The sequence below is a fragment of the Syngnathus typhle genome, linkage group LG3, assembly GCF_033458585.1.
Source record: "Syngnathus typhle isolate RoL2023-S1 ecotype Sweden linkage group LG3, RoL_Styp_1.0, whole genome shotgun sequence".
Lineage (NCBI taxonomy): Eukaryota > Metazoa > Chordata > Actinopteri > Syngnathiformes > Syngnathidae > Syngnathus > Syngnathus typhle.
The window spans coordinates 11,240,076-11,266,915 of NC_083740.1; the positions used below are offsets into that span (position 1 = coordinate 11,240,076).

Consider the following 26,840-nt stretch of genomic DNA (forward strand, 5'->3'; position numbering starts at 1 on the left):
TACATATATATACATATATATACATATACATATATATACATATACATATATATATACATATATATATACATATACATATATATACATATATATATATACATATACAAATATATATATATATATATATAAAATGTGGCTATTCGTCTCTGTGTGCCCTGCGACTGGCTGGCAACCGGTTGAGGGCGTCCCCCGCCTTCTGTCCGATGCCTGCTGGGATAGGCTTGAGCATGCCCGCGACCCCCGTGGGGACAAGCGGTACATAAAATGGATGGATGAATACTAGAGCATTTCCATTTGCAAAGAAACCTTCCTGCAAGACATTAGAATGACATTTTGATGACGTATGTGTGTGCAATGTTCAACTCTTTTAATCATAAACAAAAGACAAATAGCAATCATGAAGCTGTTTATTTGAACCAAATTATGATCAATATACATAGACTGCATAGTAATGACAATGCAAAAGCAAATAACATCAAGCTAGGTAAAAAGAAAAAAAAACTCTCCATTCAAATAATTGTTACACAACAGCAATCAGACTTGATTATTCGACAAAAAATAGTGCAAATAATTTGCATTCAGCTGATAATTGCAGAAAGTCAACAAATGACAATGCAAGAGTGATTTATTTTGATAGCAGAGCAGAGTTAACAATTACATCACTGAAGGGTGTATTACAATTGACCTCATAGTCTAACAAAACCAGTCTCGATAGTGAAGGTCACTCAATCAGTAAGCGCACCCTTAATGTCAACTTTGGCAGACATGCATGGAAATTCACAACGGTTAGTATTACAGCAAGTTGCATTCAGTCATACTAGCCCCTTTTCCATAAGCTCATCTGGAAGCTCTGAACAAGCTTGATATTTATCCTGGTCATTTCAATCAGATCTGTTGCAGCAAAGAGATATATAAAGTAGAGAAGACAGTGGTCCTTGAGGGCCAAGTTTGGACAAGTAAGTATTGAATGGTGGACTATTGAAGACATACATCATTGCACGTTTTTCAACATCCCCTAAAGAGGTCGTACAATTTTACCAATTTTCTCATTACCAAGGTTCCGAATGTTTTTTCTTAATTTCACAGAACTGAAGCAAGGATTTCATCAAACAATAAAAATACAACATTTTTTTTTTTTTTTTTTTTTAGATCGACTGTACATGGTATATGGGTATGGCAGCAAACTGCTCATAAAATCTTTCGATGGAGCAATTCAAGCAAACATACATTTAAATTAAACTTAGTATTCCTGAATTGGTTGTATGACCTTTCAGCAAAGCTAAATCGATTAAAACATTATGAGCCCTGCAATTGGCTGATGACCAGTTTAAGATGTACCGTGCCCGTCGCTTGCAAACTGGAATAGACTCCAGCATGCATGTGACCCCATGAGGATAAGCAATTTGGATAATGAATGACAGAATAAATGCATACAAATTCTGCTCATATGTAATTTGGCGACCATTAATAGTGCCGACCCCAAATGCCAACACCTATCCACCACATTTACATGCAGTCAATATTTGTGTAATGGTCAAAAGTCCAGTTTCTGAAACATTCGGGGAAAAAACATTGGCATGCCTCGACGAACAAAGCTGCTTGCACACTTAAATCCCCAAATTGAAACCACTACCCACATTCACGTCATACAAATAGACATTACTGCCCTTTGTCACCCCACACGAATAAAGCAGTGGTAAGGTTTTCTTGACAATTTACCTCTACTTGTTTATTACCAGTGAGTCCTACATTGTTTTTATCTTTTATTTCACCGTGTGTGTGTGTATGTGTGTGTGTATTTTTTTTTAAACTTTTTAAATACTAACGATAATTTTTGGGTTATTTTTTACAATTAGCATGACTTCTTCCTTTTACTTTACTACTTACTACAATACTTGTCATATGTGTGTGTATCTTATTTGCAGCCATGGAGGTAATCATTACCAACTTCAAACCAACTTCGTGACGTGTTTGATCACACGTGCAAGCCAGACGACGCTTGCTGAAAGTTAGCTAGTGCGGCATAAACAGCATGTGATTGCCTTGAACTCCGACTACTCGCATGTTAAGTGCCGTGAGCCGATTGAAATATTTTGAGTCAAGGATTCAATCATTAGAACAGCTGAAAATTATGTGATTCTCAGTGTAGCTATTTTGACAAGGTACAAAATGTTTTTTGACTCGCAAACTGGGGTACACAACCCTTTATTTCGAGCCTTAATATCGCCTGCGTCTTGTGCTTTGCCATGATTGTTTTTACTTCTGCTTGTGTATTTATGCCTGTTGCATGCCAGACATACGGACTTATACACTTGCATTCTTATCTGTATACACGCTGATATTTTTGCCGTAACGACAGAAAATAATGTGAAAACGCCTCAGAGAAACCAATGTATTTAAGTAACGTTCGCTTGGATGAGGAAGCTACTTCCAGGACTACAAAGATTCCTTGTGGATAGCGCAAGACCAACCAATGACTACGTTTCCACGCAGGTCACCATTTCTGAATACCCTGTTCAAGTATCTTGTGTATTTTCTGAGAAGGTGCAGTTCTGTCCCGGCGGCCATCTAGAGTGGTCGCCAGGCAAGGCTGGGTGGAAAAGGACTTTTCTGAAACAGACTTTTTTGACATACAGTATTTTTCACACTATAGGGTGCACTGGATTATAAGGCGCACCATCATTGAATTTCTTATTTCAGAAATGTATTCAAATATAAGGTACACCGGATTAAAAGACGCATAGAATCGGAGCTACTGCATCAGACTGGGGTTGACTAGGGTTGCATTATGCGTCCACTAGATGGAGCTGTGCTAAAGAGAATGTCAACCCAGTCAATAAAGTAAGGTTCAACTTCCTTTCTGTACGAAAGTGATACGGTTTGGCTTCTTACTTGGTCCAGCAACCCCACTCATTTTTGATGGTCATAAACTTTCTTTAGTCGAAAAAAGCGAGTGCGTGTATTGATGCGTAATGCGTCGATTAGCTTGTTAACTTTGGCGCCGCGTTTGTGTATGCGCAGGCGGTGTAGTCACTGTCTACTGCGCATGTGCAGTTCATTGATTGCCTCTTGACAGACCCAAAACTTCTATTAAGGTCATTGTAATTACCACCAAGTGTGTCCTCTCTACATTGGCACCAGCAAGTCTGTAAAATTCTAGTAACTATGTACTTATTGCAATGACAATATGTGTGTATATGAGAATATACCTCACATGCCTGAACGCACTGTGTTACTATCGTATTTGAATAACCCGATTCAAACGGTGACGCACAGACATGACACAAATGAACGTCATGTCTGCTTGTTACTTTATACCGCCTATAAAACACAATATATTCACATCACTCGCCACAAGGACAAAACAGTTGGTTTCCTCCTCTTTCTAAAAGTGTGACTTTCTGCCACATCTCCGAGTTCCGCCATTATTGTTTACCTTTGCTTGTGTGAGTTGTGCGCCAGATGTACAAACGTATATATCCACACACTGTACAATTTTTGCCATTGGAACAGAAAATAAAATGAAAACGCAACACAGTCACCAAGAAGGCTCGCTATGGCATACAAGTACTCCCAGTACTACAAGATAAGTTTCCTTGTGGACAAAGCAAAAGCATGTGAGGAACACATACCAATATGTCGGAGTTAACTTGATCTTGTTTATATTTGGGTTAGACAAGTGGTAAGCCAGGGTTTTATTTGGGTTTGTAAAACCAAAATAATCAGGGATTTTGTGTGCGTTTACATGGCCTTCAAAACTCAAATACTGCCAATATTCAGGTTTTAACAAGGCTATTGACTGCATGCAAATTTGATCAATAGGTCGCTTGCACTGCAACTGTTTATTAACTTGCTTTATCGTGGCATTTTCAAAGTATTTTTATTAATTGACAGCTGATCTGAAACTGCTCTACCAGCAGAAAGTTACTCAAGATGGGTTCATAATTAAATTTTATTTTTTGAATATATGTATGTTTTTAATATAATCAACAGTACATCACATGGGAATTTACTTTAAAAACCAAACAAATCGGAAGTTGGCTTTTGACTCTTATTGGACTGTAGCGAATGTCAATGTGGTCCTCAGGCCAACAGTTTACACAGCGTGATAGACGACTCAGAGCGAAAAATCCCAAAAGCTGGATACACTGCCTCAGTGAATGAAAAAACAAAAGTGTAGAAGCAACACGTCCTATCGGTCACATCGTAAAATGTAGCGGAGCCTGAATCATAATCCAACAACACACCAATACGTTTAGCATGGATATTCATGAGCACAACCTCATTGTTGTCATGCCAAGCTGACACTTTGTCATTAACCCACTCCACACACCAAGACTGGGCGTTGCGGCCAAGCCGACTGGTGGGACCTTTGCGCTTAATGCTACCGTAAGTCAACCCGATGCTAGTGAATTCTTTGTTATTAAGCCGAACTTCCCAGTAGTGGCGCCCTTGGGTGAAACCCTGAGACGTGAGCACCTGAGTGAAGACGGAGAAGCGCTCAGGGCAGTCACTGCACATAGCTGGATTGGGTTGGTCTGACACAGATGCTCCTTGCAAGTCCTCGGTTACCTTGATGCGTTTGTGTGCTGTCTTTGGATCAAAACTGAGTGCAGTGCCATCTGGTAGCACAGAAAATAGACAGATAACATCATTAAAATGACTCTTTCCCTGTTTCATCTCAAATCATTTATGGCTAGGTTGTCAGGGGTTAGGACTCTTGGGGCTCATCCCAAAGTGCAAACTAACTGTGTATTTGAATGGAGTTTTCTTTCTTTTATTATGTTGCTAGACTTTGCCCCAGTAGAACCGCGCCGAGTGTATTGAAGAGGCCTTGCACCTCCCGATCAGGCGTCTGTCTGTGTGTGATCCCCTTTCAATGGTGACAGAGGTGCTATCAAAATATTTTAAAGACGGTTATGGTTAGAATTTGTCAGATATGTTGCGGGGCGAGGCAGAAAGGCCCAATGAGGCAAAGCGCATCGACCAAATTCACAAACGTGCTGAATCAGTCCATTGGCCCAGCACGAAAATGACGATACACCCGCTTTTACGCGTATTACTTTGTGGCACCAAATAATAGGTGCATCGGGGGTGGGACTACATTGTGTGGTGGCATGCCCAGACAGGTGCAACGCAGACACAAACACGGTAGACTGGACTTGTCGTGGCACGAAAATGAAGATATGCCCGGCACACGGGCACTATTTTACTAAAAAAGGGCTCTTGTAGTAATTTCATTATTTTGATTCAGAGTAGCTTTATAGAGTAGATATTGTGAATGTGTATCACTGGTCATGTCCGAGACCCAAATCATATTGGTCTCAGTGAAAAAAACACATTTGCCTCATGTATACCGCAGGGAGGACCATATGTAAAATGAATCAAAAGCAATGCTCGGAGGCAGGGGAGAAGGTCTAGAGTGGGTGGGTCAGTCAGCACACTGAAGCTTTAGAGACTAGCCTGCATTCTGCTTACTAAAGAGACGGATGGCAACCCCAAAACAAACAGTATCAATACCTGCCTTAAAAAGAATTAAAAAAGAACAATGCAAATGTTTGAAAACGTCACCGAGTCAACGTCTTACGCAATTTTATCTACTTTAGATCTATCTCTTCAGTTTTTTGGGTTTTTTTGGTGCCTAAAAACAATGCGGATTTGTTACAAATCCAGAGCTGCCAACCAGTAGAAATTTATTTCAGACTCATCCGCTACCATGTGTCAGTGCAACATTACTCGAGCGGACTGACTGAATCCGACCACGTCTGCTATTACTGTGTGGTTAAATATTTTCCTGTTTTGAAACTGCTTGATCAATGTGACTTATGGCGTAACCAGCTTGTGTTAGTGATTTCCGTAACAAAAAATAAAAGGTAGTTCTGCAAATAAGGCAGTATGTAAGTTTAGTATCAGGTCCAGATGTAAATATTTGGAAATAAAACCTGAACAGTTGAGCTCTAGTCTCATATTCATCTTTTAATGTTGGACAGAATATTATCAATCTGCAGCCACAATAAAGACAGTGACCACAATATTCCTTTGAAGCAAAGTGTCATTCAAGTGAAACACTCGCTGTCGTACTGGAATGTTTCCCAGCTGATACCTTGAATTGGTCGCCTGCCAATTGAAGGGCACACACAAAACCATTCGCACCCACTTTCAAACCTATGGCCATTGGTCAATTTACCTACCTTCCATGTTTTTGGAATGTGGGATATTACACAAAGAGGAAATACAATAGTAGGAAGAAGCAGGATAAAAATAAGATCACGTTCAAAAACGTACATGCCACAAGATTGTGTCTCTTTTCACCAATGAGGTCGGCAGGGCGATCCATTGTTTCTGGAGCAAAAATAAGTCAAAAACGGAAATGCTGAAATAGATCTGACATCCATTTACATGGTTTTACAGTATGTGTTCCATCAGACAAGCCATACCTTTTTTTTCTTTGGGTTCAGAAGGCATGGGAGTCAGCTGGGGTCTGTGTTTTAGTTTCCCACCCGACGCCAGGAGGTTTTCCATAGAACGTGACAAATTTTTCATACGTTGCTTACCGTCTTCCTGGGGTGGAATGGGCTTATTTTGTTTTTCTAAAGAAAACATATTTTCCACAGAATTAGATCACCTGACTTTTGGGTAAATGAGGAAATTAAATTGTAACATTTTCTTACTCTGCCATGTCTTGTCAGCTTTGAAGTCGAATGCCTTGGTGGCTGCGGGATAGCTGCTGATGGGATGTCCTGTCTGGATGTTCTTTTCTGAAAAAGGAAAATACATACGTATGTCACAGTATTTGTATTGCTCTTTTGTTCATTTTATCGTTAATTTTCATGTTGTCCAGAAAAGCATTCATCCATCCACTTGAAATTTTAGAACTTTTGGGGACAAGCACCATGCTTATGAAAAATAATATATTGTAAATGTCACATGTTTAGAAAAATCTTTATGAATGTTTATTTTTTTCTTTTTGGAGTATCAACTGTCTTTTTTAAAAAGGTGCATAAATGAGAAACACTTCACTAAGTTTTCACCTGGAGAAATTACAAGTGTCCTGGATGATGTTGTTCCTATTAAAACTGAATGGTAAAAAATAAACTAAATTGTAACATTTTCTTACTTTGCCATGTCTTGTCAGCTTTGACATTGACTGACTTGGCGGCTGCGGGACTGCTGATGGGATGTCCTGTCTGGATGTTCGTTTCTAGAAAAAAGAAAAAAAAAACATCACAGTGTTTATATAATCTTTTGTTCATTTTGTCATTAATTTTCATGTTGTATAGAAAAGTATTCACCCATCCATTCGAAATGTTGGAACTTTAGGGGACAAGCACCATGCTTAAAAAAAATGTAGTAAAAGTCACATTTTTAGAAAAACCTTATTTATATAGAATATTTTTTTTGTTTTGGGAGGATCCACTGTGTCTATTTTAAAAATGTGAACATCAGCACTGGAAAAATCACAAGTGTCCTGGATGGATTTGCTCCTATTTAGAGTAAAACAACCATAAGACCAATAATAATAACAAATAAAATACTTTATTGATCGGGGGGGATAACCTGATTTCACTTTGACAGGTGAATACAGCATCACAGTAGTGATGGGGAAAATGAACCAAGTTGTATTTTTTTGCTCCTTTAGAGAGCGCTCTCTGTTGCTGAAAGCATTCTGACTTGCCATTTCTTGAACTTCTTTATTTAAACCAGTAGGTCCATCGAGGGGAGTCAAAAATGTAACAACTGGTTCATGGAGCAAATTTGAAGCTTCATTTCCCCATCAGGCAGAATGGTGGCGCTTCCGCCTCAGTTTGATTCTGGCTCCAGGCTTTCTGTATGGAGTTTGCATGTTCTCCCCGTGCCTGTGTGGGTTTTGTTTGGGTACTTTGCTTTCATCCCACATCCCAAAAACATGCATGGCAGGCTGATTGAGCACTCCAATCTTTTCCTAGGTGTGAGTGCGAGTGTGGATGGTCATTCGTCTCTGTGTGCCCTGCGGTTGGCTGGCAATCAGTTTAGGGCCAGTCCCGGGCCTGCCTAGTGCCTGACGACGGCTGGGATAGGTTCAGCACGCTCACGACCCTTGTGAGAATTAAGCGATTCAGAAAATGGATTGATGCATTTCCCTTTTTCCCAAATTACAATGTCCGTAATTTTGAGGTATGGGTTAGTCATTACTGCACACGTTGGTTTTGCAAAACAGTGAATGGTGTTTGCGGCTGCCATAAAGAAGGCAGAAGAAAAAAAAAAATGAAGATGATAACAAAGAAGAAGGCGGTGAAGCTATACAAACACAAATGTTTATGTTTGGCTTTGATCATTAAAACTCACTGAATTCTTCGCAAATTTTGACACAAATTGGTTTGAAACAAACATCAAACCTCCAGCTATGATACAAACAGATAGTTCATGTCATGTCAGGACACACCTTTTTCAAACAACTCAACCTTATTCACAATTGACCAATGAAATAGTGACAGGCGTGTGAATGTGATTGAATTCCGAAAAGAGCCACACCCCAGTGATGCAGGGTGTGCACACTGGCACAACCAGATATTCTCATTATTTTTACTCGCCCTCTCAAAAATACATTTTTTAATTGGGTTGTACAAGTGGTTTTGAGAAATTCTTTTGTGGTCTCATTCTTCTATATAACAAACACCCGGCATCTGAGCAGGTTTTTATATCAATTGTACATATGGTAGAGTAACCCACTCCAACCAAAAACGTTACCTGTTTTAGCTAATGGCAGTCTGTCACCAACAGGCTGACTCAGGATTTCTTGAATGTGTTTCTTCAGATTACCAGCAAAATCCTGGGTTGCTGTCATCTTTTTGGAACTCAAGTACATTCGAGGGGCATACGGATCAAATGCTGCAGCTTTGGGCAGATTAAGTGAAGCCTGTGAGGAGGGAAACACAACTGTCAAATGGACACTGCTGATCGAACTAACTGATAGATATTAAATAGGTTAAATTGGTGTGCTGAATGTGAAAAAAACACAATTGTCGTACCTGAAGAAAGGCCATTGTTTGTGCCTGACAAAGTAGACTCTGGATATCCCCTTTAGCCTTGTTCAGGCTATCAATATTTTCAGAAAACCTTTTCATGAGAAGCCTGAGTTTGGTCTGAGAAGACTCCAGCTCTTCGTCCACCACGCTCATCGCGGCGCGCTCCTCATTGGCCAGCATGTTTCGGATCAGTTCATACTGATGAGCCATTGCCGACTTCTTGGTGGTGGCGTTGCCCTATGAACGCAAAAGGATTCACATCTAATATTCTTTACTGTGCGTCAGTATTTCTTAAGGGAGTTTTTTTTTAACTGGTTTCGTCCAAGAGACCACCATTATAACCAAGAAGCAACTCGGGGACCACTGCTTTGGCAAAATATTATTTCATTTTGCACTGAAGGAGGATAGACTAATACGGGCTATTTATTTCCAGCTGTATGTCTATTTTGGGAATCCCAGCTACATCTGACATAATTTGAATGGGTATATACTTTACAAAATTAGCTGGGAAATAATTCAAGTCTAAATAATGTTTTTTTTTTGTTTTTTTATAAATACATAAAGTTATAATTATTTTCCATTTCCAATTTAGTGGTCTACCTGCAATACCGACACGGTCCACTAGAGGACCGCGGACCACCGGTTGACAATCCCTGTCTTAAGGTGTACCTACAGAGTTTCTACATTGAGGTCTTGATAGGGAAAAGAAGCAATATTATAAAAATCAAATGATCTACATTTAGCAGATAAAATTGAATACTAAGCTTGTCATTGCTAAATAACATTTACTCCTATCTCTTCATGGTTATCTATGTAAATAAAGCAACATAAACTATTATTAAATATTTAGTAAAGAATTATGTTAGTCTGATATACATGACTTTAATTACATTGCTTGTTAATTTATCTCCCTCAACGCCGACTGAACTTGATCACCTTTCCTTGTTCGCCTTTGGTTGTCGGCGGGCAAAAATAGCCGCTTCTCCTTTGTTGTGACTTTAAATGTATATATTTTCTTAGAATCCTTGATACAATAAACTTTAAAAACACTGTTACGTAAATGTGCCAATTTTCGTTTAAATAGGAAGTTGACAACTTAGGTTGCGTGTCCCTTTAATGATCAGAACAATAAAATTGCGAATTACAGGCAAAGTATTTAACTCAGGCATGTCCAGATCCATGCTTACCTTCAGGGTAAGCTGCATGTCTCTCATTTGCAATATTACGGTCTCGTTTTGTTTAATCTTCTTGTTCATGAAACTCAATTGCTGTATCAGGTTGGACTGCGAAGAGAATAAAAAGGATGCAATCAAGCAATGCAGTTTAGAAAGTCAGTTAAACCAACAATAATGACATTTTATTTGACTTCTGAATGGCACAGGTGTAGATTTGGAAAAGGTATAGTCATTACATTTTTTGTGCCGTGAATTTGCACAAGACTGATCTCATTTTGGCATTTTCAACATAAACTGCCTTAACAACATTTAACAAAAGGAAAACAACACCCACACTTATGACATCAACTATGGGCGTTGCCATCATATTCTTCTGTGGACCACAAACTAATTCATTCATCTATTTTTATACCGATAGAGTCACGGATGAACTGGAGCCGAGCCCAACTGACTAAGTGAAGTACCATGTAGTTTTCACAGTTCGTGTAAGAAGTTAAGGATCAAGCGATCAAGATTATTGAACAAACAGCAATGACGTCCAGTACACGTTCAATAACCTGCTTCTCTGGATTCCTTCTCTTTTTATCTATCTGCCTTTGCCCGCAAAGTGTGGGGATCTGTCAATTCGAGAGCTATGACCCTTAAATTGCGTTCATTCATTTATTTAAGGTGCTTAACCGCTTATCCTCACTACGGTCACAGGACATTATGTTTTATAAACACATTAGAAAATAGCTCATATATGTATTATATTATATAGCATGTATTATGAATAGCTCGTCACAGGACATTTTGCGTTATAAACACATTTCAAAATAGCTCATTATCTTTCAGTCAGGAGGTGCATGAATGACTTTGCGAGACAAAAAGCAGTTTTGACAGTAAAAACAATGACGCTAATTGCTCAGAAATTGTGAAATATTACTCAAGTGACGTTTAAAGCATTGACAAAAATATAATATCCAGCAGGCCCTGGAATGGTCACCCATCAGCAAGATACAGCAATTCATTCAGATTCACAACAATGGACCATTTGTGTTCAATGAACATAACATGTATGTCGTCTGAATGTGGGAGGAAGCTGGATTTCATACTTGAAACCCACAGAGAAAAATACCATTGCCGCGGGCTCAGTTGCTCCAAGAAAATTCTCAAAAGCACTCAGTAAATCAGCTAATCAATTACTGAAGGTGATCTTTGAAAAAGCCACTTAATTAAATATAATTGATATATGAATGCGGCTTAGTTTATAGTATTTTCTGAGGTTGATATACCATACTGTAAAGAAGAGTTAACTTGATAGCATACTTTGATAGTTGCTTTTAACCAATGTACCGTATTGGCCCGAATATAAGACGAGTTTTTTTGCATTAAAATTAAACTGAAAAAAAAAGGGGGGGGGGGGGGGGTCGTCTTAGACAGACTTTAGGCGTCTAGACAAAGTGTTTTTTCAAACTTGAGTCTTGAAAAAGAAGGGGTCGTTTTATAATCGGGGTCGTCTTATATTCGGGCCAATACGGTAATTTTCCGCGTTCTTCTCCATTTTAGTTACAGACCTCTTGCTTGGTCCTCTGCTGCTCGGCTGTGATAAAGTCGCAGCTTTTGTGCGCTTGCTGGAGGCAGAAGGTGCACATGAGGCGATCGTGCTTGGTGCAGAAGAGCTCCATGAACTTGCGGTGCTCCGGACAGATGCGCTCCAGCAGGTCGTCGACGGGCTCGGTCAGCTGGTGTACGTGGAACACCGGGTTTTCGCGGTGCGGCCGCAGGTGCTCGACGCAGTAGGAGGCCATGCAAGTGAGGCACGTCTTCACGGCGCCCGCCTCCATACACGTATCACAGCGTATGGCGGCGGCACTTTTGGCCGCTTGGATCCCCGGCATTTCGGACACGGCTACATCTGGCTCAGTCTCAGTCGACCGCAATTTAAAGGTCTCGACCACGGCGTTGAGGACCGTGTTTTTCTTCAGTTCCGGCTTGATGGGGTAGTTGGTCCGACATTGTGGGCAGCTGTATATACAGCTGTCCTTCCAAGTAGAGAGGAGGCACTGCTGGCAGAAGTTGTGGCCGCAGGGGATGGTCACTGGGCAGTCAAAAGGACACAGGCAGATACTGCAGGTCAGCTCGTCACCCAGGCTGAGCAGAGAGTGCTCACAGTCGTCCACGTCAGCCATGGCGACGTTTCAGTGTCGACTGAGGAGATTGAGAAGCTAACGAAACTTAAACTCCTTTTGAGAAGCTAACGAAACGTAAGTTCCTTTTCTCGCGAAACGAAAGTTAGAGTTCAAGGGACATTTGTCACGTGACTGGCTGTCGTCAGTAGCTCTGGCTTCAGAGTGCAGTTTGAGGCGTGGCTCAATGTGAGCTAGACCTAGGCTAGGTTAAGAATGGTTTAACTGGTTTAACCAGTGATTCTTAACCCCGCCAGTTTCATATGCGCGTTCACCGTACCGCCCGGTTTGAAACATCAACGAATTCATGAAACATTAAGTATTTTTATTGAACAAAACAGAAGGCAAAACAAATGTATGCAATGGAAACATATATTATTATACAGCACTCCCTGGATATTATTGTATGTCATTTTTCTCAGTCATAAACATGTTATTTGGTGTTCAGACTTATGTTGTTGATGTGACTGCCCTCATTAAAAAAATACCGTTTTTTTCCGTGTATAGTGCGCAATATTTTACTAATTTATTGTCCTAAAATCTGGGGTGCGTATTATACATGGGTACAAAGAAAAAATTTTTTAATTTTTTTTTTTTTAATTTTCTTTTTTTTTTTTTTTTAAATAAAGTCATGGTACAACAAAACCAACAACAGGACTGACCGACAAAGTCGTGGAACAAAAAGACAGGGTGACATTACCAAAGACAGGAACAGAATGACAGTAACACTTAAATACAAAACACGTTACATCGATTGAGGTGACACAGGAAGAGCGGGGTGACACGAACAGAAACTATGGCAACCTAGACACATAGCAAAACTGGGGACGAGACATGACAAATCTCCCCCGAAATAAAACTCACCTTTCTTCTTGTTTGTTGTCAATCGCGCATCGCATTCAGCCATCCTGCCCAACACACTTAGTAAAATTCATAATTGACGACACATCGTTTGATGCGATGGTGCAATCCTCGATGGTGTGTTATTGTCAAATATTGTTTGTTTTTTAATCTCCATCGCGGACCGGACGTCATACGGAGGCCGCCATTACAGATGCGCAGAACGGTTGCGCAAGACACGTCAGCTATATAAAGAGCGAGAGTTCAGTTCTCCACCTATTAGTTTCAATTCACAGTTTAATTAGCAGTTTCAATCAGCAAATAACAAAATGCGTATTATTTTATTTCACAACACTTTGCCTTGTTCCTTTCGTCTCTGCTGTTCATTTCAAACACGCTCCATACGACCGCAATGCTCTTGTATCAGACGCTCGCTCGATCACCTGCTAGTTTGCCGTCTGTCACAATGTACCCTACACAAATCCGAAACATTTGTTGCGGCTCCGAGTCACGACGAGGGGCAAGTTTTGGTTTCCAAGGTTGTTTTTATTCCTCTTCAACGTCTCTCCCATACAGAGCCGCCTCTTTCCCCTGCGCACGGAGCGCGGTGGTGCGTTTAGGGGCAGTCGGAGAAATCAACGCCAACAAAAAAAATGACATCCAGCCTAGTTAAGACCATACCAAAGACTTTAAAAATGGGACCCATTGCCTCCCTGCGTGTGTGACGATCTTTGGGACTTAAAAAAAAAAAAAAAAAAAATTAAAAAAAATTCATAAAAATTGGGTGCGTATTATACATGGGTACAAGCTTTTTTCCAGCATCAGCATGCCATTGTTAGGGGTGCGTACTATACATGGGGGCGCACTATACACGGAAAAAAACGGTAGTATTTTTTAATTTACTATGTCTAGTCTGCAACGTGATTGGTTCGAATTCTGCAAGAACTCTGATTAAGTGCTATGAGAACACTTTATTACAGCAGTCCTGTATGTTTTTTTTTTTGTCATTGTCCAGCATCAATAATTACAGTGCATTTATAATAAATATTTACCCTATTCTCAAATTCTGACTTTTTTTTTCATAGTTTCCCTACTTTCAAGGTCATCTAAGAAAAGTAAATATAACAAATATAACGCAAATAAACATAAAAACAGTTAATTAATTAGATTTTTATTAAGGAAAAAAAGCTCTTCAAAACTAACTGGTCCTGTGTGGAAAAAATACTTGCCCTACAAATCATGAATTTACTGTGAACTATCACGGCTGAAGAAGGCTAACAGTTGATATTCACGTTCACTGAGCATGTTCAATCAAGATACCACCATAATACTGTCGAACTTGTCCGACAAAATGAAGTCAACGGAAAGATCTCAAAAAGCTGTAATAAAAGGCCACGAACCAAAGAAATTCAAGAACAAATGTCATCTGTCGAAAAAGGTTTACAAAGCAATTCTCATCGCAAACCTCATTTCACACATTTATTGTTTTGAATACTATTTCTCAAATGCCCATAACGTTGTGACGGGTCAAAATTTGCTGCTCATACAGATATTACAAATATAAAAAAGTACGTGTATATATTATAGAGTGAGTTCTTCACCGTCACAAATTACTGAGCATTTTTGTGTTGGTAAAGGGAGAATTTCAAGGTAAACGTTTTATTGTGTCTATTGTAAGATTGTGTGAGTGAACCAAATATTTTGACTGTTTGTCGAAATCTTGTATTGACTTTGGTATAAACTTTATATGAAGTGCTTAACACAAATAAAATCCGTGCTCGATGGGCTATTGATTGTTCAGTCATTTGTCAGTGTTTCAGTTTTTGTAACAGATTCAATTTATCATACTACACACAAATAAATGTCTGGCAAAGATAAGATTAGTTTTTATGTGCTCGCTGAGAAATGGCTAAGAAGCATACTTGGGGCTATACTGAAACTGTACACAACTATGGCAAACCCTAAGAAGTAAATCATCCTGAACTGACAATTTGTTCCTTTTCATCAGCTTGTTGATTTATTGAGCTGATGAATATTCTTCATCAAGCCGGCAAACTGCTCCTCCTGTGAGTACATGAAAAAAAAGAAAAATTAAATCATTTTTAAAAAAATCAGCAGCTCACTCATGTTTATAGCTTGAATTTCTGTTGCAAGATTGATGCTGATCCCAATGAACAGATGTTTTTATAGCATGCACTGAAACATTAATACTTTTTGATTTCATTGGAACCAAGCAATAAAAAATATATATCTCTTGGTTTTAAAGATCTACTACAATAAGATCATGATATGGGGGTATGCATCTCTCCAAAAAAACACAATTTGATATGGTTCTTCATTCATGAGGTATAATACGATTCAAGGATGTAACCGTTTTGAAATATAATGATTCCATTCAGTATGACTGTGCAGGACTGGAATTTGATTCAATTTGGTAGAGATGTAGATTTTGCTGTGTTTAGGATTTTGCACCAAGATGTAAAAGCTCCCCAAACTCCAAAGTGTCCAAGGTAATTATATTTTTTAAAAACATCAGCAACGTCAAACCGATTCAATATATTATATATCCCAATACAGAAGGTGCGATACAATTCAAGAAGTTAATTGAAATGTAATGATTGGATTTGTCAAACTGAAACCGAATTCCTGATTCAAATCAGTTTTTGTCCTTGTGTCGTACCAGTATGTTTATTCGCTCAGCAGCTGCAATTGCGGCATTTAGCTTGCGCTCATCATCCTCCCTCTCCTCCTCGATCACATCCAACCTATCAAAGAAACAGACAGCCAAAACGTACAAATTGGTTACCGATAATAAAAGCCATTCTCTTTTCAATAGTATTCATAGTACAGGTAAATGCAATTCCAACATGGCCATGAACGTGCTGAGTCTAGAGTAATGATGACCGTTATTGATTAAATAAAACATGCCGTTTTCTACCTGAAGGTGGCGCTAGCTAGCTGCTCCTCCCGCACAGCCAGCAGATTCCGAAGCTCATCCATTTCGGCCTGCAGTATTGCATTCTGATCTTGACTTTGGTTAATGAAGTCCTCCAGTCGCTTTGCCATTTCCAGCTCACGCTCAGTCACCTGGTCTATTCCCAGGCGGAGCTCGGACAGTTCTTGGGCATGCTGGTTCATGATGTGGAAAGATGTTACTGAGAATCCGATTGCCTTTCTGAGGGCAGGTATGACCTACCTTATCTAGTAAACTGAGTTCCTCCTGCTCAGAGTGCATCTCTCTGGGCTCCCTGTTTTGTACGTCTTTAATCCAAGGGACTGGTGCACATGGTTTGATTGTTTCGCTCTGATAACGAGAAAACTTCATTCCATCTCAGCCCGTATATACTCCATAATGTAATATTTGAAAAAGAAATGGTCGTTGACATAAGTCTGTTTTTTCATTTTACACTCACAGTTTTTGGTGATGATATGAGTGGCTGGTTTGTTTCCAAATCTTGTTCATGGTCAGCTGTGGGCAGGGCTTCAGAACTTGTCTGCCTCTTTAGTCTTTTTTCAGGACGTCTATGAGGTGCACTTTGAGTTCTGGCGACTGGCTTCCTTCTCCTAGCTTTAACATCTCTGCAAAAAAACAAACAAACACTTGTGTCGATGTTTATATATGTAAGATTTAGAAGTGATAGAGGGGTTTGTCAAATTCACATATTACCTAGCAAAATAATGTGGATTGGCAGTTAGCTGATGGTAATACTTAAGATACTTAATAGTTTTCACTGTTTGCAAGCTAATGAAGATGATCATAGCTTCACCAGAATGTTGTAAAGCTCTTGTAGCATTATGTTGCTCTTTATAACAATATTGAAATCTGAAGTTGGCGACATACCCATCTCTCTTGGAGTCCTGAGGAAGCTGTTGGAGGGATGATTGATGAGGGCTAAATTTGCTCAAGTCCTTTGGAGGAACATACATTGGCTTATCTTGTTTCCTTGGGAATGTGAGAAAGAAGGCACTTTTACTAAAGTACGACAATAACCAAAGACAGATCATGAGGTCAACATACTGGTTAATTGTTATCTGGTGCATCTCAGGGCCCAGTGACTCTGTTATCTGGTTCAGGATCAAAGGCAGAGGGTGCAATTTCTCAATGGTGTCCTAAAGCATATAAAAGCTGTATGTTAGCTTGTGTGAAAAATGATGATGCTACAAAATAGCAAACAGACCAACAATGAGAAGAAAGCAACTGGATAAAGGAGTATAAATATAATGCGCAGTTTTCTTGGGAATGTGAACACTTGTCTGTCACCAAAATCACAATTAAAATACAATAGATTATAGTGAAATTAAATGAGCGGGATTCTTATTTTTACTTCTACAATCCAGAAATGATTTTCTTGATAAAAGTTGTAATTTGGAATAAATGCTGTCAACATAATGGTATGGTTCTTTGTTGGATTGTACAATCAGAGTCAGCACCCTTCTGGCAAGTTCTTATGAGGACTAAGTTAACTTTGTAGTTATGGGACAACCGTGATGGTTCGGTGGACTTCACTCCAAAAATATTTAAAAATTAAAGGAGATAGTAAAATATTCTTCATAAACAATATTTTGGTTGTGCCCAGTGTCTCCACAAGGGATTCAGGGCCCCGGTAAAATAAATAAATAAAAAAATCTCACTTTGGGCCCCACACCAACGATGCAAGTGAAAAATATTCTTCTCAAAGGTTCCTGTGATTTATTGCCATTTCGAATTGTTATATAACTCCCAACCCAACCCGGTTAGGATTATGGCTCAACTGTAAAAGGGCATTTATGTATAACGCACCAGCCATCATGTGAGGCCACCCCACCCAGCCAACGTGCACTTTGTTACGAGGCAGGGTAATAACACTAAAACATTTTGTATCTACAGGCCTTCAGATTATCAAATCAACACACTACTGTGCAATTGGCTGGACTTCATCTTTTCTCGCTTGCATTCATGTACCGTAGTATTTCTAGATGTATTTATTATTCACATTCCTTTACTTTATGTTTAGTACACTGTGAGCACTATTTTGAAAGATGGTGTAAAAACAGGCAGATCTTTATTTTCTAGATGGGTCAAGTGTAGTTTATGTTGCTTGGGAATTTTGGAGACATACATTTTTTGTTGCATGAGCAAGATCACCTGGATATTTGGTGACAGAAAGTAGAGTGGACTTTAGACCAGGCGTAAGGTGACGCAGGTAACCTGAATTTGGTAGATTTGTTCGATGCATATATTATTCTGCTCTAAAAGGGAAATGATTCCTCTGTACCTGATCCCTCAGACAGATGATATCAACCAACAGACCATGCAGCACGGCCAGTCGCAGAGGTAGATCCACATAGCCATCAAAAGAACTCATTGGGATTTCAGCATATGGATTGGATACTGTTTGGAGAAAGCCCCTCATTCTGTCCCAATGCTGCTCTAAGAATTCATTCATAAAAAGCATGTACTCCTCCTTGTCTCCAAACCTGCAGTAAGACAATTGAGATGTTTATTTAAAAAAAACAAAAAAAAAACGTCATTCCTAAATATATTTCTAAATGTTTAAAAAATGTATTATTAGATTGGCAAATAAAGATGCTCACAGAGTGAAGTTTGCCAAGTTCTGGATGACTTTAGCAGTTAGGGTGAGTGCGCGTAGGGTTTTTGGTTCTGGGTATGGTTGTGTCAAACCAAAAAGAGATGGACTCAGGACAGCAGGACACAAGAAGCGAAGGAAGAGGGAAGCAGAGATGAGACGTTGACCAATCTCTGGTCTTCCTTGGTCTTCACACAACACCGTCCAACTTGAGAAAATCTTGTTCAGCTCCTCAGGAAAGTGTCTAAAGGCAATAAAAAATAAAGTTGAAAGTTATTATCAAGATCCAAAGGTTTTTTTTTTCCCTGTGAACTTCATTATCTTACCCATGGAGGTCAATAATTTTCCGCACCACTTCGTCACACACTTCCCTCAAATTCCTCTGGTTGTTTGATAGTTCAGAGGCATGACATTTGCGGGGGTCAACTTCACAGTTGTCCCCCATTTCATACAGACGTATGATGAAGTCCCCTGAAACCAATGAGAAAGAGAGCCCTATGAAAGTATTTGTAATCACGGGAAACCAGTTTAATCTAACATATTTACCTAATGTGTCAATGAGGTATTTTTGTCCAACCAGCTTCATATATTCATCTATGGCTTTCGTGGCAATTGTGTTCTCTCTGAAGATAAGAGCCTCCTTCTCTCCAAAACGTTCAATCTCGGCGGTTCCCAAATCAACGAGAAACTCCTGAAACATATTGTATAGTATTTTAGTTTATTATGTGAATTAAATTAGCTCGTGTTTGAGAATTGATGTTCTCCATGTTCCCTCTTCGTGATATCATCAGCCATCAAACTTACTTAAACCCTCATATAGAGCTGGAGTGGAACATCTGGCATACAGGGCAGATGCCCGGTAGGCTGGCGTCATTTAGATGCATTTTAAATTTTCCTCCAGTTTTCCGGAAAGAGCTTGGCTCACAATTTAGAGGGAGCAGCCCATTTAAATATAGGAAGTAAAATGAACTCATCAAAACCAGTGAGAGAGCTTTGAAGTGGTCAGGATTAATTTCTGAGTACAATTTTTAAAATAATCTGTCTATAGAAAATAAAGTTTGATTCTTGCTCCACTGTAGTTAAAAGTTGTATGAGTGAGAGAGCGGGTTGTTATGCATAGCGATAGAGAGCTAATTGCTTCAAAGTGGACTGTGGACTCAGCCCTCAGCTGAGTTTTTTCCATTCTATAAATTTTCTAACTACTAAATTCAGAGTCCCGAAATTATTGCTTTGTCTCAAATTCTTCACACCACTGAAAGAAAGATCGCAGCAATTGCTTAAAACTCATTTCAGTAAAATATGGTGAAAAAGTTGTGGATTAATTGCAGCATTGAGCTAAGAACTGTCTCCACTGTATATGTTTTTTAAAAAAAATTTCATATTTGTTATGTAGGCATTCAAGTAGGTCTTTATTGTTTTGATTATTTTTATTCCCTTGGATTTCTGTTTAATAATGTGTATACGATTGTGTATTTTAACAATGTAAAGCCCTTTTTTGGGAGTCCTCTCCGAATTAGGTTGCACTAATTGACTTGAAAAAGTCAAGTTACATAAAGGAACCCAAAGTTAGAATCTCAACAATATCTTGGGTGGATCAAGCCTCTTAATGAGTACAAATCTTTTGTGATTAGACCCCAATCATGCAAAAAACTGGAGCAAGCTGTATTACGCTTGACCTCAGCAAAAAGCAAAAAGAATTAATTGTGTGTATTTTTTGCTTTTTCGATGCCCTTCTAAAAATATTTGATCATGCTGGAACAGATTTCTTCAGTTTTCATTAAAAGAAAATCTAAAAGTAAAAAAATCAGGTTGGCCAACCAGAGTCTCCCAATTGTTTGGGATTGACTTTAGATGTTTACATGCTTTCTACTCTTTTACCTTTGCTTTGCCGATACTCTGCAGCACATGCACAAGCGCCCCGGCCAGCTCCTCCTTTTCTTTCACATTCAGAAGTGGCTCCAAGCTTTTGCACATGTCGACATAATTCACAGTCACATACTCAGCAAACTCCTTGTATTTCTCCATAGGAAGAACGTGTAGATTCTGGAAACGGGCCTTGATGCGAAGAGAAGCCTGTGACCCCAGATGCTCTTTGGCGCACCCCGTACTCGACAGCTTGTAAGGAATGATAGGATACCACTTTTCCTGATAGGTCCTCCCTCGGATATCAGCTAAGTGTATATTGACACTCCCCAGTGGGTGCAGGTTGAATTCATCTCGAGAATGGGGCTTTTTCTTGGGGTCTTCCTCACGGAAGAGGTGCAAGGTGATTTGGGAGATGCATGGAAGATTGTCAAGTTCAAAGAACTCTCCCCAGAATAACTGACATCCCCCTGCAACACCTGCACTACCACCCAGACTTCCTGAAGAACCAGTAGAGATTTCTGCAGCCAGGTTGGAACGACTGGACACTTTTCCTATAGGGCGAGAGGTGGTACGGGCAAAGAGAGTCCCATCTAAATGTACTTCACAGTAATAGCGGCGTTTTGGAGGCAAATCCTTTGCTTCTTTCACCCACAGATTTAGGGAGTTCTCTGTCCGCTCAATGTTATCCTGTGAACAGTTTAATAGTAAACACTTTGCATTTTCTCCGATGATCAGGATATTAAATTGTATTCTTTTGGATCAAATTGATCACCTTATTGGGCTGGGCAGCCCTTCTCAGGTCTTCAATCCAACGATCACGCTCTGCAGCTGAGGAGCAGCCAAAGCAGTGTGTGTTCTCCGAGTTTATGACCTGTAAGTGCAAGTATAGATGGAAAGTAGCAGTATTGTGATTTCTTTTAAATTTCAAGCTCATTTTAAGATTAGTCAGTAAACTCAATACAGATGTGATAACACACTTTTATGTTTTTTCACGTGACGGATCTGACAGCACACACAGTTTGCCTACCTCAAGACAATGTGCCCTGAACCATTGGAAGTTAAGGTAAAACTACTTATTGTTGCGTTTTAAACAAAAGAGAGAACTGTCCAACAAATATTTTACAGTCAAAGTGAAGAATGCATGGGTTGGAGAGGACTGTACCTCAAAACAGTACTTCTCCCCTAGAATGGAGCTGTGGACTGGCCTGACCACAGTACTGGCATCTGCACTCAGATCCAGACTTCCAACAGGGCTCACTGGAATTGATACAGACTCCTTGGATCCATAGTGCCTTTAAATAATTACAATAAAAGTTGTCACGATGGAGTCCATCAAATTCTATACAAAAAAACATGCAGGAACACGTTGATACGAGAACGGCACCAATTTACTGTATGGCAAAGTTTAATTCCCAGGAGAGCTACAATTACATAAACACTATTTATTTGTATTTAATGGATTTAAACTACAAGATTTTCTTAACATTTTTACATTCATTTCATTTACCTGCTTCCTTTGTTTAGTCCCACATGGTTCAATTGAGTGTTGCTGTTTCTCTTGGCCTTGTTCTCAAAACGTCGCTTAATCAGTGCCTTCAGGGCGAAACATAACATTTAAAATGCATTTGAAATATGTTGCCAATCCATCATTATGCGTGATGTGTCTTGCACTCACCCGCACACCACCATCTTCTTTCTTTGGTCGAGAGTTCACGGGGTCAGGACTACATTCTAAAATGAACACATAAAGAATATAACATACCAATTACTTAATTTAGTTATTGAGTTAATTTTTCTAAAGTAAGTGCTTGTTTGAAAGCTCTTTCAAATTTCCATGATCACTCCCTCTGTAAATTTCCACCATGACTCATGTGTTCATTTTCACTAGAGTAAGTTTGGCATTTCAAACATGTGACAGTACAAGATGTGGTTTTCAGCAGAGGCGGAAAAAGTACAGGTACTTGTTCAAAAAATAGCACAAAGTAGAGAGTGATTGATTGTGATTCATAATCATTTTTGCTTAAAGTAAAAACGTACACACTAAAATGTACTTGAAGGGGGAAAAAAACTTTACAATATGTTCAAATGCCCCCCCGAGTCTGAACGTGGCATTCTGATTGATATTGCATTTGTGGAATATGAGTCAAGGACTACAATTCTGCTGGTTTTATCTGTCTCAGGTGTCGGCCATTTCGTCACTTGTCGACTGAAAATGACATCACAGTTGCCAGGTTACAACTAATCACAACTCACCAGTTTTCTGAAGCTGAGTCGTGATTGGATGTAACCTGAGACCTGGCAACTGTTATGTCATTTTTAGTCAACAGCAAATGACAAAATGGCCGTCCGCTGAGATGGATAAAATACTCCAAATATTTTGCCTGTTTAATATATATTCCACAAATGAAACATGAATCAGAGCAATGTGTTTTGACTTGTTGGCCTGCACAGAACATACATTACAAAGAGGAGAAAACAAAACCTCAAAAGCTAGAACTGGCTTAGGCTGTAAGTCCATTGAAACTGAATATTGTATAGGTAGCTTTCTTAATATTGTGAACTGACAAAAACTAAATATTCTAAAAATATGTATATTAATAATTCTCCCATATGTATTTTCTGCCTTATAAATCTCCAATCAATCATTCAAAATCTCAACTGCGGTTTACTGTAACTCTTTTTGATTTGGTGGTGTTATCTGTTTTTCCATCCATCCATCCATCCATCCATCCATCCATCCATCCATCCATCCATCCATCCATCCATCCATCCATCCATCCATCCATCCATCCATCCATCCAAAAAAAGTAACACACCTAATTTGACCATGCAAGGCACAAAAAGTACCAACACAGGTATCTGTTTTATATGTAGGGAGTAAAGGTAAAAAGTCAAGTAATATACAACTACTAGCTGAAAAATCTTCAAATTGCTGCTCATACTACACTCTTGATCTTACCACTTACCCAATGCCCCACCACAGACAATCCATCGTCTGAATCCCATCATTTAGTACAAATGGTCATCAATCTGTCCCCATGTAAAAATCCCTCCTGTCTGTGGGAGTCCAATGTTGACACAACCAGACAGCAAAAAGCAATGCTAACTCTATGTACTCTCTGAACTTGAATGAAAACTGGACTACTGTATGCTCTCTGCTTTCCCTGGCCCACAAGAATAACTGCTGATACTATCTTACAGTGGGGAAAAAGAGGAAGCAATTTGACGTTCATACTCGTGTAAACATTTGGCTATTTCCTCTGTGGCTGTCTGCGGGAATAAAACGTCTCCTTGAGCTGATATCAAAATGGTAGCGGTTCAGTTTTTGAGGAAATTGAGTATAAAATTGTCCCCCAATGTGAATACAAGCATTATTTCCGGACCTGCGTCAATATCCACAAGATTCTGCATACTGAGGTTGGACAGGCAGCTGTTAACACGGGTCCGGGTCCACATTGTCGGCTGGGGACAGAAGCAAAACCCTGAGTGATTTTTTTGCAACTGAAACCAAGATTGTGTGGCTGTGTGGATGTTATAGTACTTCTTCCTCGGTGCAGATGAGAATCTGTCCATCTTGAAGAACACAGTTGCTAATGTTCCACAAGGTAACTCCCCGGGGTTGCGCCCACTGGTTTTTCTGGAGTTCTGTGGACACAGCTTCATGCTCACCTTCACCTAAACAGTCAGTAGACAAGCAAGCACACGGTGAACCAAAATACCTTGATGTAATATATGACTATAAATTCTTCCTTTACTCAGATTATAAAAAACTGCATGCCCCCCCCACACACACACGCACAGACATAACAATTAGAGCTTTTCCAAACCAGCAAGAACTAGATTATAATTACATGCATATGATGGGCTCTGTTTGTTTTGTGTTTGTGTTTTGAACCCATCTCGCCATCACACTTAGCCACTCCCATTTGAAAAGTGGAAAGTGATGTTATCTACACACAGAGCAACTCACTTCCTGTGAGTTTTCCTCAATGTCCATTTCCTCCGAATTATGTGTGAGGTTTGAAGCACAGCAAATGGATTGAAATGTGATATCTTCTCTCGTATTGTTATTTTGTGTTTGTAAAGCACTTGGTTACGGCGAAAGCCATCGTGAAAGCGCAATATAAATAAAAATGCATTGTGCTTTATGGCTAAATGAAATCATTTTGACAATCACTATGAATTTGGCTCAATCTGTTTTCTCGATATGACAGAAATAATACAAGAAAATCTTCTTCTGTGCAAACATTTCACCTCTTTTCTTTACATTCATGGCAAACCTCAAAGTTTTGTCTACCGTATTTTCCGCGCTATGAGGCGCACCTAAAAACCTCCAATTTTCTCAAAAGCCAACAGTGCGCCTTATAATCAGGTACGGCTTATATATGGACCAATGTTGAGCCACTACAGCAGGCGTGTCCAAAGTCCGTCCCGCGGGCCAAATGTATATATCTTATATATGGACGTGTGTGTGTGTGTGTGAGTGTGTGTACATGTCCAATTATCAAATTGTACATGTGAATGTGACTATGCTGAATTTTCTGATGTTTTACATGATTGACAGTAACAGTATCAGTTTAGATCTATTTTACATAAGATTCACTTGAACCAAACGTCACATCATCATTTTTGAAAGTACTGATGACTATGTACAATCAAACATCTCACCTTGTAACAATATAGGGGCGCTGTTCCGACTTTGCAGTCTGGGCCTCTTGAGCTTCTGAGACACAGACCTCCAGCACTTTTTAAATCGGGCCCCTCCTCCCCCTTGCTCAGGCTCCAAAGTGGCTTCTGCAACAGAGGGTGATGGGGGCTCTCCGTGTGGTGCATTGGCAGAGCTAGAGGATTGGGTCAGCGTGGCAAAAAATGACACAGGAGGCAAAGAAAGGGCTCTTTGGAAGGGATTCTTTCCTGTAGAATTCATCTTAGTTGCTTTGTCTTCCTCACTCAGGGCCTTGCGCCACAATTGCATCTTGTTCCATTTGTTGCCCTTTTGAGTCCTTTCAGTTGGAGATGCCGCAGAGGAGGCTCCGTCTTCACTCACCTCATGAAGAAATTCCTTTGAGGCCGTTTTCCATTTGTATGTTTTGAGAGGGTCAGTGGACTCAGCTTCTTGTCCCTCGAGATGATCTGTAGGGGGGTTCCTCTTCTTCGCTGCTGATCCTTGTTCTGTTTGCGGTGGATGTGCTGCAGACTCCACTTCTTGTTGCTCAGTGCCCATTTTAATGATCAGGTTGTTGTTGACATTTGTATCTCTTTTTTAGGGGTTCATAAAACAAAATAAATATTGAAAACCGTGCACAGTTAATTTGATAAAAAGCTATTTTGGATTTTACTTACCTTTAGCTCGGACGTACTCGTGAATAATGAGTGAGATGAAGACCCGCTGGCTCTCTTTGCATCATTTCATCATTTCCTGTTTCCAGTCGACACAACATGAAACCCTCCTGAAGGCCTGTCTGTGGTCGCTTTGGTGCTGTACCCAACTACTTACTTCCTCACTCTTTTTGCCAAATAGTCATTCATTTCAAAACATGTTTTGTGTTTTATCCTCTTTAGATATTTTTTTTTTGTATTATGTGATTATTTAAAATAGATTGTATGATGTGTTGGTGTCAGTATCTTTGCACCTCAAAACGAGGCTTGTTAACTTGTCGGGCATTGACTCTTTTTCGTCTCACATTATCTGTGAGTTAAATTGACTGAGTATAAATGAATAATACACAAATTGAACAATATCGTACCATCTTTCATAACCTCTCAATCGAGTGACGTGTTAATATCAAAAAAATATTGTACATCAAAGTACATACGACTGATTCTCGATATTTTTTTTATTATTTCTTAATAAAACATGCATATGAGCATTATGGTAACGCACAAGGGTAGCAACTGATCTGCTTGGGGTATACATTGACTGTTGAGATAAGTTTCCTGTCAAGTGAAGCAGCATTTCCTGCGCCTTGGTTTGACAAACACTGAAAACCGCTTCCTGTGTTCATATTCCTCTATGTACTGCCACGTTTCATAAGAATGCACATCAATTTGTTTTTGATATGTCATATTATCAATACTTCTTGATAATTTTACAAATGTGATGAGGAGTTCAGATAATGAATGGCTGGAAGATAATATCATTTATTTATTTGTAATGATTACCTCATGTAAAATCATTCTATCCATCCAGTTTTTATAGCATACCCTTAGCGTCACAGG

General features: G+C 39.4%; 2 protein-coding genes across 5 annotated transcripts; both read right to left on the reverse strand.

The window, feature by feature from the left end:
* Positions 1-393: 393 nt before the first annotated feature.
* On the reverse strand, positions 394-12,530 carry trim25 (tripartite motif containing 25). Its single transcript, XM_061273731.1, has 9 exons — positions 11,737-12,530; positions 10,193-10,288; positions 9,009-9,242; positions 8,728-8,896; positions 7,118-7,201; positions 6,672-6,758; positions 6,438-6,590; positions 6,286-6,342; positions 394-4,622 (listed from the first exon to the last, which is right to left on the reverse strand). The coding sequence occupies exons 1-9, from the start codon at positions 12,349-12,351 to the stop codon at positions 4,084-4,086; spliced, it is 2,034 nt and encodes a 677-aa protein (XP_061129715.1). The 5' UTR covers positions 12,352-12,530; the 3' UTR covers positions 394-4,083.
* Positions 12,531-14,651: 2,121 nt separating this feature from the next.
* On the reverse strand, positions 14,652-26,120 carry rasal3 (RAS protein activator like 3). Of its 4 annotated transcripts, XM_061273485.1 has the most exons (20): positions 25,965-26,120; positions 25,290-25,879; positions 24,163-24,296; positions 24,005-24,083; positions 22,297-22,352; positions 22,129-22,214; positions 21,784-21,913; positions 21,394-21,492; positions 20,634-21,308; positions 19,302-19,446; positions 19,082-19,226; positions 18,763-18,999; positions 18,444-18,645; positions 17,207-17,298; positions 17,030-17,131; positions 16,602-16,767; positions 16,385-16,492; positions 16,127-16,317; positions 15,869-15,953; positions 14,652-15,252 (listed from the first exon to the last, which is right to left on the reverse strand). In XM_061273485.1, exons 2-20 carry the CDS (start codon positions 25,843-25,845, stop codon positions 15,193-15,195), a joined length of 3,348 nt encoding a protein of 1,115 aa, XP_061129469.1. In that variant the 5' UTR covers positions 25,846-25,879; positions 25,965-26,120; the 3' UTR covers positions 14,652-15,192. The 4 variants fall into 4 exon arrangements, with proteins under 4 accessions (XP_061129469.1, XP_061129468.1, XP_061129471.1 ...); XM_061273484.1 differs by having other exon boundaries at positions 19,082-19,446; XM_061273487.1 differs by lacking the exons at positions 24,005-24,083; positions 24,163-24,296; positions 25,290-25,879; positions 25,965-26,120 and adding an exon at positions 23,588-23,922.
* Positions 26,121-26,840: the final 720 nt, after the last annotated feature.